Genomic DNA, 12308 nt, shown 5'->3' on the forward strand with positions numbered 1-12308 from the left:
AGTAGAGACTTTGTGAGTGGATGCAGGGGAAACCGACCACTGTCCAGGAACAGTTGGATGCTGTGTTCACTACGGTTAACTGCTTTCAGGCTGCTGCCCATGGCTGCAGTGACATTGAGGCCCTGAGGCAAAAGCTGTCGGACATCTGGTGCCTATAGCTTCACCTGGATCTGTGAATTCACAAAACTTTCTGATATGCACTACTTGGCCATTCCATATTCACTGTAGTGGTCAGCATGTGAATCTCTGGGTGGAAAGCAAAATGGGTACTGGTGGGAGGGCTCCCATCTTACATCTTAAAAACATGTTTGAGGTCTTGTCCACTGCAAAAGTATATATTTGAGCCAGTATGGAACATTTCACCTGTTGGGGTCTGGGGCTGATCTTCCTGTAAGATAAGGAGAAGTGCAGAGAGTGGATTTGCAGTTCACTGGGAGCTCCAGTATTAGGTGGGTGATGGAGACCTTTAGGGAAAAAGCAGGAACTTTGAGAAGGAAAACCAGTGTCCAACCTGTTTGCTTGCTGGGCATCTCATCCAAAGAACTGGAGTCTCCACCAGTGGCTCTTCAACATAGTGGGTGAACTCAGCTGCAAATCATGGCTCATGTCTGCACAAATTAGCCTGCCTCATAGGCAGTGATTAAACAGACAAGGTATGGGATACCTGTTCCTCTACAATGTTGGGAGGGTAATTTTGGTCTGTGAAGGCCTCAGTGAGACCCTTGGTATATTTGGAGAGGGCTGCTCATCACTAAGTAACAATGGCCATGGGTGACTAGGCCACATGAAGGGACTTCTTAGTATGGAATGGGTGGCAGCTACCAAAGTGGTGGCATTGCTGGTTGTTGGTAGGTTTGATATGGGTGGAGGTACCAGTGTAACCATTCTTGAAGTGGTGGTCAACATCAAGGAAGGTAGTTTGTTGCATTGAGGAATTCTGTTGAGGAGGAATAGGTGAAAAGAGGGGGGGGGGGGAGGAGGAGAAGGTGTTGAGGTTCTGAAGGAATGTTAATAAGGTGTCCTGACCTTCAGTCCATATCACACAAATGTCATCAGTGAATCTGAACCAAGTGAGGGGTTTGGGATACTTAGTGGTTAGGAAGGATTCCTCTAGATGGCTCATGGGTAAATTGGAATAGAATGATGTCATGTGGGTGCCCATTGTTGTACTACTGATTTGTTTGTAGGAGTTGCCTTCAAAGCAGAAGTAATTGTGGATGAGGATATTGGTGGCTGAGGATACTGGTTATGGTGACGAGCAAGGAGGTTGTAAGTTTGGAGTCAGTTGCGCACTGGGAAAGGTAGTGTTCAATAGCAGCAAGGCCATGGGCATTAGGGATGTTAATATAAAGGAAGGTGGCATCAATGGTAATGAGCAGGGCGCTGTGTGATAAAGGAACAAGAATTGTGGAGAGTTGGTGGAGGAAATGGTTGGTGTCTTGTATAGGAGGGTAGGTTACAGGTAATAGACATAAAGTGCAGGTCCATGAGAACGGAGATGCTCTCAGTGGGCGCACAATAACCAGTCACAATGGGGGTCCTGGGTGGCTGGGTTTATGGACTTTAGGAAGCAAGTGGAAGGTAGGAGTGTGAGGAATGGTACAGTGAGGAGAAACATAGACTCAGGGCAAAGGTTCTGGGATGGGCGTAAGGATTTGAAGAGAGTCTGAAGATCCTGATGAATTTCTGGAATGGTACCACAGTGGCAATCTTTGTAGGTGTGTGAATCAACAGCTAGTGGTGTCCCTCTGCAAGGCAATCTCTGCAGTTTAAAACCACAGTGGTGCAGTTTTTGTCATCAGGCAGGATTATAAGCTCATGATCACCTTTTGGTGGTGGATTATGCTTATTTCTTCATATGTAAGGTTAGTTCCTATGTTGAATGATTTGGGGAATGATGGGGAGACAAGGTTTCAGGTTAAGAGATTCTGGAATGTTAACAGGGTTTGATGTGTGAACAGTGAGTGTGGATTGCGATTAAATGGAGGAATGAATGAAGTCAGGCATGGCTCAACATTGGCTTTGGGTTGAGTCTGATTAGTAGGGTTCATGATAGAAAAGTTTCCACTGTAGGGACCGGGAGAAGGAGAGAAGGTCTTTAACAAGCCCAGTATGACTGAATTTTGGAAGTGGGGCAGAAGATAAGCCACAGGGATTATCTGGCAGAGGAATGCCACCAGCTGTCACATTCTCCCACAAAAGTATCTGTCCATTCCAGAATTGCTTATTAGATCAGGATCTCCAACCAGTTTGGAGAGTGGTTTTGGTCCGTTTCAGTGAGACCCATGACATATTTGGAGATATACAGATGGACTGCTTGTCACTAAAGATGCAATAGCCATGGATGGCTAGGCTGTATGGAAGGGACTTCTTGGTATAGAATGTGTGGTGGCTGTTGAAGTAGAGATATTACTAGTGGTTGGTAGGTTTGATACGGGCATAGATACTGATGTAGCTATTCTTGAAATGTTGGATTCATCCACCTACAAACAGTGTCACAGTGATCCCATTCCAGAAATTCTACAGGATCTCCAGTTCCTCAGATCCTTTGTAGCTGGACAGTGAGAATATGGGAGGTGGTAGGTGACTACAGAGACAAGGCACAGGAGACTGGACTGGAGCAGACGTAGAAAAATTCTTGAGATGGAGTTCACAATCTGGGAAAGTGGCTTGTTGAGCTGAGGACGACCAGCGGAAGTGAACAGAGGGAAGGCTTTTTGGTTCTGGAGGAATGTAGATGGGGTATCCTCACCCTCAGTCCAGATCACAAAGATGCCATCAACTAATGTGAACCAGGTGAGAGGTTTCGGATTCTGGGTGGTTAGGAAGGATTCCTCTAGATAGCCTAAGAAAAGGTTGGCATATAATGGTGCCATATGGATGTCCATTGCCATACCACAGATTTGTTTGTTGGAGATGCCTTCAAAGGAGAAGTAATTGTGGGTGAAGATATTATTGGTCATGGTCACCAGGAAGGAGGTTGTAGGTTTGGAGTCATTCACACCCTGTGAACACTAGTGTTCAATACTGGCAAGGTCATCAGCATTAGGGATGTTATTATAGAGGGAGGTGGCACCAATAACGACAAACAGAGTTCTATGTGATAAAGGAACAGGAACTGTGGAGAGATGATGGAGGTAATGGTTGGCATCTTATGTAGGAACGTAGGTTACAGGTAACAGACTGGAGGTGTTAGTTCATGAAGGCAGAGATTCTCTCAGTGAGGCACAGTAACTGCCACAATAGGGCATCATGGATCTTTGGGTTTATGGACTTTAGGAAGCATGTAGAAGGTAGGAGTGCAGGGAGTGGTATGGTAAGGAGAGACATAGACTCAGGGGAGAGGTTCTGGGGTGGTTCTAAGGATTTGAGGAGAGACTGGAGATCTGGTTTAAAACCACAGTGATGGAGCCTTTATCAACAGTTAGGATTAATTGGCACCATTATATGCCAACCTGTCCTTGGGCCATCTAGAGGAATCCTTCCAAACCACCCAGAATCTCAAACCTCTCACCTGGTTCAGATTTGTTGATGGCATCTTTGTGATCTGGACTAAGGGTAAGGACACCTGATCCACATTCCTCCAGAACCAAAAAACCTTCTCCTCCATTCAATTCGCCTGGTCCTCCTCACCCCAACAAGCCACCTTCCTTGATGTTGACTTCCACCTCAAGAATAGCTACATCAGTACCTACACCTGCATCAAATCTACCAACCGCCAGCAATACCTCTACTTTAACAGCTGCCATGCATTCTGTACCATGAAGTCCCTTCCATACAGCCTAGCCACCCATGGCTGTCGCATCTGTAGTGATGAGCAGACCATCTCCAAATATGCCAAGTGTCTCACTGAGACCTTGAAAAACCAAAAATTACCCTTCAAACCTTGTACAGAAACAGATATCTTGTACTGTGTCTCTCCAGTCACCTGCCACCTCCCATATTCCCACCATCCAACCACAAAGCAGCACCCAGGACTGGAGCAGATTTAGAAAATTTCATCTGGTGGCAGTCTTCAGCAATCCATCTTCCCCTTGCATCTTGTGTGATAAGTCTTCCCTGACCCAGTATTCTGGTTGAGTTTTCCATGATCTTCCCATACCCTAAACAACATCAGTCCTTTTCCTTGATCCTCCTTCCTTTCCCTTCAGTCCATCGAACAGAAGAAGGAGCCACTGGCTTTGAAAGCATACATCTTTCCATAGCTTTTATACGTGCTTATTCCTGCCACTGCTTGATGAATAGATTTTTTATTTATCCAGTTATAATAAAAATGCAATTTCTGGATCATAAAATTCAGAACAACAAAATTTTAACCTCAGTTGTTGGATTTAAAGAAGCTTAGAGATCAAAATAGCAAAACAGTCTTCTGCAAGGTAGAAATTTTGATTAAAAATAATTTTTGAAATAGAAGGTTTTCTGAAAAAATGAAATATTTACAAAAAAGAGTAATTAAAGCACTTTTTACAGAGGTACATTATTTTACAAACAAATAGCTATTTGCTAATTGGAAATCCATGTGTTCTGTAGGGATCAAAAATGACTGTCTAAAAACAATTTATTTAAGGTATTGAATAGAAATTCTTTTGCATTTAGAAATCATGAAAGTACTTAATGAACATTGAAATTTCGTGAAGATTGGCCTCAATAAGAAATTTTATCTTTTCGCATAACTGTGGCACGTGTATTATACATGTGAATGGAAAAAGAAAACTGTATTTAATGAGTAGGGATGTAGCAAATGGAGGCACCACCATCTTTCTACATTTCAAGTGGCATGCTTAAATTCAGGCTTAGACAATTATCTGGTGATTGTGGGTGTGGAATTGTTGACCACTGATATCAAGTGGAGAACTGTAGTACCTCTTGTAATAATCAGGCATGCACTACAAGCTGCACTTGGTTACAGGAGTAACAGAGTACAAGTAGCATTCATATGTTGGTTTCTTAAGATAGAGAGATTCAATCTGCAGCCCTGATAAGTTACATTTTGATTTTGCAGAGGAAAGGATATCAGATCATTAATTACAGAGAGAAATATTCATTGTAACAGTTTGGAGAAAGAGAATGTTAGTATAGCATTAACTGCAGGAATGTCCATGGAGAGGTCTCAGAACTAGCCTCACTTATAAAGTAGTAACAATGAGCACATAGTTTTAGGGACAGAAAGATGGATGGAACCAGACCTCAATAACAATGAGACTGGCATGTATGTTACAAAGCTAAGCTGGAAGTCAATGGTGGAAGTGGGTTTATAGCTGCAAAAAATGTGATAAACCCAACACAAATACTTTGGTGAACATAAGTGTTAAAAGATGGATCAAATATGGTAATCACAGGCTTTTATAGACTGTCTGCCTCAGGAGCAGCAGTGGCAGAACATTTTGGGGAAAACTTTGAGAATGTTGCATGAAAAATTTTCTGGTCATTTTACTGTGTTATGGAGCTGTATGCAGTAGGAAATTCATGATTAGAGTAAGTAGACAGAAAATTGTGTGAAATTGTTGTAAATGACTTGACTAGTTAATCAGAGAACTTGTGAGGGTAACATCTTAGATCTCCTGATTACAAACAGGCCCAGACTTTTCTACTTACTGAACACAGACCAGGGATTCCATGATTATAATGCCATTATGGCATTAGTGACTATATTTGTATATAGAAATATGATGAAAGGTAGGAACATGTTTCTGCTTAGTAAGTACTTGAAGCCAGCCATGTCAGAAAGCTGCTCCAAAAGCTAAGAGAACTTCACTCCAGGTTGAAACATAGCCAATATCTTGTAGACACATAAAAAGTGAACAAAGCCTAGATTAGTATTAGGAGAGCCTTGTGTGGAGCGTTCAATGAATTCAAAAGTAAAATTGTGTCTACTGATCTGGTAGAAAATGTTTTAAGAAAAAGACTTGGTCTTACATTAAATCAATAAGCAGATCAAATCCATCTGTTCAGATACTCTGTGGCCACTCATCAAAATGAAGGGTGACGGAGAGACTACCAAAACACAAAATCCCTTGTTTTGAAACTGTTTCATTGAGGAAGATTGTATTGCACTTTCACATATGAATCATTGCATGAATGTTAAAATGATGGGTATTGAGCACATGACAGGAAATCAACTAAAATTGCTCAACAGAGGTAAAGCTACTGGACCTGATGGGAGACCTATACAAGTTTACATATAGTATGCAAAAGAACTTGCTGCTCTTGTAAATGGCACTCTACCATAGAGCACTGGAGGAACAAAGCATTCCTGGTGATTAGAAAAATATGCAGGCCATTCCCACATGTGCATGAGACTGATGTAAGTGCATCAAACATGTGCATGAGACTGATGTAAGTCTGCTCTGGAAGCTATTATGGTTTTTCTGGAGACCAAAAATCACCTGTAGGAATCAACACAGATTTCACAAAGAAAATCAAGTCAGCTTGCTCTGTTCATTGATGAGACCTAGAAGGCAATAATTACTGGTGATGCCCTGTTCCTTGACATCTGGAGGGCATTTGAGTCAGTTCCAAACTGTTGCCTAATGAACAAAGCATGAGTATTCAGAATATCAGACCAACTTTATGACTGAATTGAAGTGTTCTTAGCAAATTGTACTTAGCATGTTGTTCTTAATGAAGATAAATCTTCAGACATAATACTAACTTCAAGTGTACCCAGACAGAGTGTCATAGGACCATTATCATTCACTATATGTACAAATGACCTTCAGGATGATATCAGAAGCTCCATGAGGCTATTTGTCAATTATACTGTTGTTGAAAGAGAAGTCACAACACAAGAAAACTACAGTGAAATGGAGGAAGACCTACAAGGATTGAGACCTGATGCTCAGATAGGCTGTTCACCCTCAACTTAAGCAACCTCTAATGTAGCACATAAATAAAATACAGTACTATGGAAAGGATATATTGCTACTCACCACATAGAGGAGATGTTGAGTCGCAGACAGGTAGAATGTGTGTGTGCGTGTGCGTGTGTGTGTGTGTGTGTGTGTGTGTGTGTGTGTGTGTGTGTTTTGTCGATTTCTGACAAAGGCCCTGTTGGCTGAAAGCTCACTTTCCAATGGTCTTCTTTTTTGGTGTGCCTATGTGTGACTCAGCATATCCGCTATATGGTGAGTAGCAACTATCCTTTTAATATTGTTACATTCCATGGAAATATTGAGTGGATTTCTGCTGATACAGATTTAACAACAATGATCTTTTTTCACCCTGAGCTGTTGTACATATCATCTTACCTCACATTCATAGCCATTACTGCGCTTCACGCAGTCTGCATTCGCATCACACCTTGTGGAATCAGGACATACACCAGGGGCTAGGTGACAGCCCATTGTCTGGTTTCCTATATAACCTGGATTGCATTCCCCACACTGGAAGGAGCCCTGCAATAAAAAATAATATTTTCATTGTGTTTTTTACATTTCTTAAAAATAAGTAAATACTATTGCCTAATGAGCCTAGTCACATTTTTTGTAGGGAATACATTTAAGTACTACATCACAAGAGGACTGTCTCAATGGGAACATTACACACTTATTGGTTGATAAAAAAAGAGATCTAGCAGAGCTAATGAATAGGCAAGTTTCCTTTTTTACCAGTGGTGGAAATATATTACCGGATTTGTGAAGATTGTACAAAAGAGGAAGTTTTGCCAGATGCTGTGGCAGTTTGTTCTGACTATTTAAAATTATCATTAAGGATTATACTCAGATCTCTTTGATGGAGTACCACTGAGTAGAATGGGAGTCTTTCCTTCAAAAAACATTGATCAGATGGCATGCATCTGAAGTGACTGTAATACTGTAATCTGATGTTCACATTACATTTCAATGGTCTACTGCTGGGCTCCGCACACCTCCCCTCCCAGCCCCCCACGTCCCCCCCCCCCCCCCCCCCCCCCACTCGCACACAAACACAACACAAATAAACAAACCAAGAAATGAATGAAAAAAATCTTTTTTTATCTTGTTGTAGATGCATAATTTTTTTTATTACTTTATAGTAATTGTTTTGATTTAGCACACTTGCCTGTGTGTTAGTGCAGACAGAATTGGGTACACAACCACCATTGTTACCATCTGCACATTCATCAATGTCCACACAGCGCTGTCGCCGTTGGTATGCTTCATCCAGTCCAAAGCCTTCCCAGCCAGCACTTCCAGTCATGCCTTTCGGGCAAGGACCACAGCGGAAACCTCCAGGTAGGTTGTAGCACCTGGCATGCGGATCACATGGTTCTGCCAGGTCACACTGTAATAACAAAATTATTACAAATGTGCTGACTGACAGTATGTAGAGTGGTATAGTTCACTATTTTACAAAATACCATAAACTGAGTTTTTAGGTACTGTGTCAGCAACAGGTAACAGAATGAAACAACTCAAGATATTAGAGCTTTATACAGAGTGCTTCAACAGATCTAATTAATCTACAATAATGAAAATTGGTAACTGCTGTAAACAAATGTATGAAATTATTTACTTTTTCTCTCTTTCTCTTCATAGTATTGCTGGGATAAAAATATTTCCATTGTTATTCCAGATTTTACTGCTCACAGAAGCTAAGGATTGTGATAATATTTTATCTAGAAAGATTTTATGATTTTGAAACTGCCAGTCACTTTTTAAAGATCACATAACAAAACCAAAGAAATGACAGAAAAAACTGCAGACTGACCATAAAAGGCCATAAATGTACTATGTAAAAAATGGAAAAAAATCTTTATAATTAATGACAAGAAAAAGCAACTACATAAAAAATTATGTGAATAAATGGAAAGCAAAGTAGAAGAGAAAGGGTAGCAAGATAAGACATGGAGGGCAAAACAAATCAGCAAACAAAATAACAGACAAGTAGATAGAAGGGCAGTACATTCATTCAGTCTTCATGTTCTGCAGATCTCGTCATAAAGGACACCATTCAGAGATGTAGAACAAGTGACAGTACACATTAATAAAAAGAAAAACTGTCAGAAACAGCTTTAATAACTCATTATTGTCAAACTGATGAACATTATTTGTACTTATTCAAACTAAATTTAACACAGTAGAATTTATAACTGATCCAGTGCTTCAATAAACAGCAGATTCTCCTCTCTCATATTAAACACTTGCTATTTGTCTCTCATTCTTGGCTTAATATCTACATTTGTGAGCTATTCCTCTCATGACCCATGTTTACTAATTACTCAAAGAGTGTACAAGAGAAATGTCAGCACTTGTATTGTAATTAGGCTACAGTGATATCAAATTACAACTACAGAGCTAATCATACAACAACAATTTGGAATTTATTTTTCTGTTTTCTATTGCTTTTGTGTAATTCACAGTTCAACTGAAACTGATTTTTATTGTTAGCAAGAAATACAAATGTGTTGTAAGAACTGAGGCTTAAGGCATATTTTTTATCTTATTTAAATTCATAGGATTCTCAGTTTATTCCTTTGTATCAGTGGGGGCTAGTTGAATATTTTTGCACCATAATTTAAAATTATGTTCTGAACCATAGGTAAGGAAGCACAAAGTATGCTGAAATTACTTTTTTCTGTTATTATTGTGTTTGTGTAAATTGCAATGAAACTTAAACTGAATTTTATTGTTAGCAAAAAATGCTGTTGAGGATTGAATCTACTGAGAAGAGAGTGCAAAAAAAGAAAACTCCTTGAAGAGATCTCACAATATTTGCAGTTATCTACTTCAAACAGCATTCTCATCACTTGCATTATCTAAAATAATGCTTTTTGAGCCACTGTGGCTCTCTGGTTGTTGATTCTCCACTTAAGTGCATGGTTTGTCCCTGAGGGTGTGGCAGATGGGTATTAGCGTGCTCTGGCAGTGATTGGAGCGAATCAGAAAGTTATGTCCCGATTGCGATGAAAAAATCAACATGGAGAGGAAGCGGATTGCTTTGTGGTTGGGGGCGGAGAGAGAGAAAGGGGAGCTGCTTGTTTGCCATGAATCCAGCAGTTAGTACCTTATGTCACTGAAGTACTGCTGTTGGTTTCGGTAAGATTGTTACATGTGGAGCCAAAGTCACACGTTTAGGTAAAGTTGATTGCTTCTGTTTCTAGTGACATAAGATCTTACCTCTGACTTATACCTGCAGTGGACTTGTCTCTAACATGATACCAAACTTCTGAATAAATCATTAGTTGTATGCTGTAATGGGTAAAGAAAGTGGGTGGTATGTTTGTTCCTGTGCAGTGACGTCAAGTGATTTGTCATTCTATTAAATTTCTGCTTGTCATATGCTGCCATTTATGTGCTTCTCCTGCTCAGAAGCCCCTTGTGGACAATTATTGTATGTAACATTTAATATAATAGATTAAGTGTTGTATGCATTCAATTACTCCAAATTCATAAATCTTGGCATTTGTACAGCTCTGCAGTAAGCCAGGACAATAATCAAATCAGGTCATTTAAGTGTTTTTAAAGTTTGGTTTTGAATTTATATTTGTATATTGTACTACACTAGGTCAGATGATCTCACATGGGGTTAAATTTAATGTTTTATTCTATCTGCCTTTGTGTGGAAGCATAACTTCATATTAATTATAACATGGTTCATGTGTATTCACGTGAAAGCACATATTTCTTCCCAGCTTTTGGTTTGAATTTGTGGTCATTTGTAAGTCAGTGGGTCAGGTTGGCAAAACTTCTGAGCCCTAGCCCAGACTGGTGGTTGAGCATCTTGTGACCACCTTTCTCTATGCATTTCCTTTCCTGTTTGGTGTTTTGTGGCCAGCCAGATGCAATATGACTATGATGCAGATGAGTTTTGCCCACACAAGAGGTTCCATGTTCCTGGGTTCGATCGCAGAACTTGTATCTAAGCCATGCTATCATCCGGGAGTTCTGAGATAGAAGTTAAGTTACTCTTTGGATGTTTTTCAGATATTTTGGCACCAGCCACTAGAGTCCAAGCACCAGAAGAGTCTGCTAGTCCTAATGTATCAAGAGACCAATCAATATTATCGCCATTAGTTTTTGTACCCTTATTGGGGCCACTGTTTACCTTGTTCTTTCCCTTTGTGGCAGTTGTACTGGCGATCTTATTATCCTGTTGATTTAATAGCAATGTAACATTCATGTACTGCTGAGTGTTTGTATACCAGAAATTGTTCCGCCTTCCTGCTTATGCTATCATAAGTTTAGACCTTACTTTGTTCTATAAAGAGGTTGAAGCCGTAAGTTCTAATTTTTTCTGATAAAATTCTTTTCTAGATTCTTACCAAAGATTAAATTAACATTATAATTATAGTTAATAAATTGTTTTTTTTTTAATTTTTTTATTGGGATTTAAGTACTTTATATGTCGACTGATTGTTTCTTAACTCAGAGAATGCAAAATCTTTGTTCATATTTATTAATATTGTAAAATTGTTTGATGACCATTTTGCCAAAGATATTTAATCACTGAGTGAATTGTTAAATTGTGTAATACAAGGGTGAATGAAGGTTTGTAAATCCCTGGTCCAGCCCTTCCCAAAATTCCTGCTAGTCACTGTTCACTTTCTTTATTTTTGCCATTGTCGCACTCTGGTTTTCTGTTATGAAGACTGATCTACAGAGTATCATGTAATGAGCTTAGCTTCAGATCATTTATGATTTTCTTTTGAGAATTCTACATCAAAATTAAACTGATAGATAGCTAGCAAGTTACTCTATCACTTCTATACATAATAATGTTTATTTTTGAAACTAATGAGTGTTGATATGTATACAGTTCCTGATGGAGTAAATCTAATGCAGCTATAATAAGGCTCTATGAAAACAGGGGCGGGGGGCTGTGTGGAGTGGAGCACTACCCCAGAAGTCAGTACCACTACAAGAGGCACGGATGTCTCTGTAATAAAGTAGTGGAAAGGTCACATGGGGCACTCAATTATGCCGTGTGGATTTCTTTCTTTTGCAAGTTTTCCTCCTTTTCATAATACTGAGTTCACTGCTATACTGTAAAATAAAGGAAGACATTTCACAGCTCACAAAGGGCACTTGCTGACAACAAGGATTTTTGCCAGAATGATTTTCTGCTAGCCAGTAGAGAAAAGTGTACATCCTCTGTCACAAGTCCCATTTAAATTTTGTGCTTTTATTATGCTGCATGAAGAACTGTGATAGGTCAACAAAGCATGTTATTTATTAGAATGTTGAAAGAAAATTTGACAAGCTATTGGCACTTTTAAGTACTCATCTGGAACATAAACACACCAGAATATGAAATTGTATTCCTCTCCCTGAGAGGCAAGCTGTGATGCCTCAGTCAAGTACACAACTGAAAACTACTTGTTAGAATAC

The 12308-nt window shown here is 39.6% G+C and overlaps 1 protein-coding gene across 1 annotated transcript in view; it reads right to left on the reverse strand.

The window, feature by feature from the left end:
• LOC126485078 (cartilage oligomeric matrix protein) overlaps window positions 1-12308 on the reverse strand; it is a 397283-nt gene that overhangs the window by 59615 nt on the left and 325360 nt on the right. Inside the window, exons 11-12 of the mRNA XM_050108681.1 lie at window positions 8041-8262; window positions 7248-7394 (exon numbers count right to left, since the gene is read on the reverse strand). Of these exons, the coding sequence (XP_049964638.1) occupies window positions 7248-7394; window positions 8041-8262 (369 nt within the window). The remainder of the gene's footprint in view (window positions 1-7247; window positions 7395-8040; window positions 8263-12308) is intronic.

The sequence above is a fragment of the Schistocerca serialis genome, chromosome 6 (assembly GCF_023864345.2).
Source record: "Schistocerca serialis cubense isolate TAMUIC-IGC-003099 chromosome 6, iqSchSeri2.2, whole genome shotgun sequence".
NCBI lineage: Eukaryota > Metazoa > Arthropoda > Insecta > Orthoptera > Acrididae > Schistocerca > Schistocerca serialis.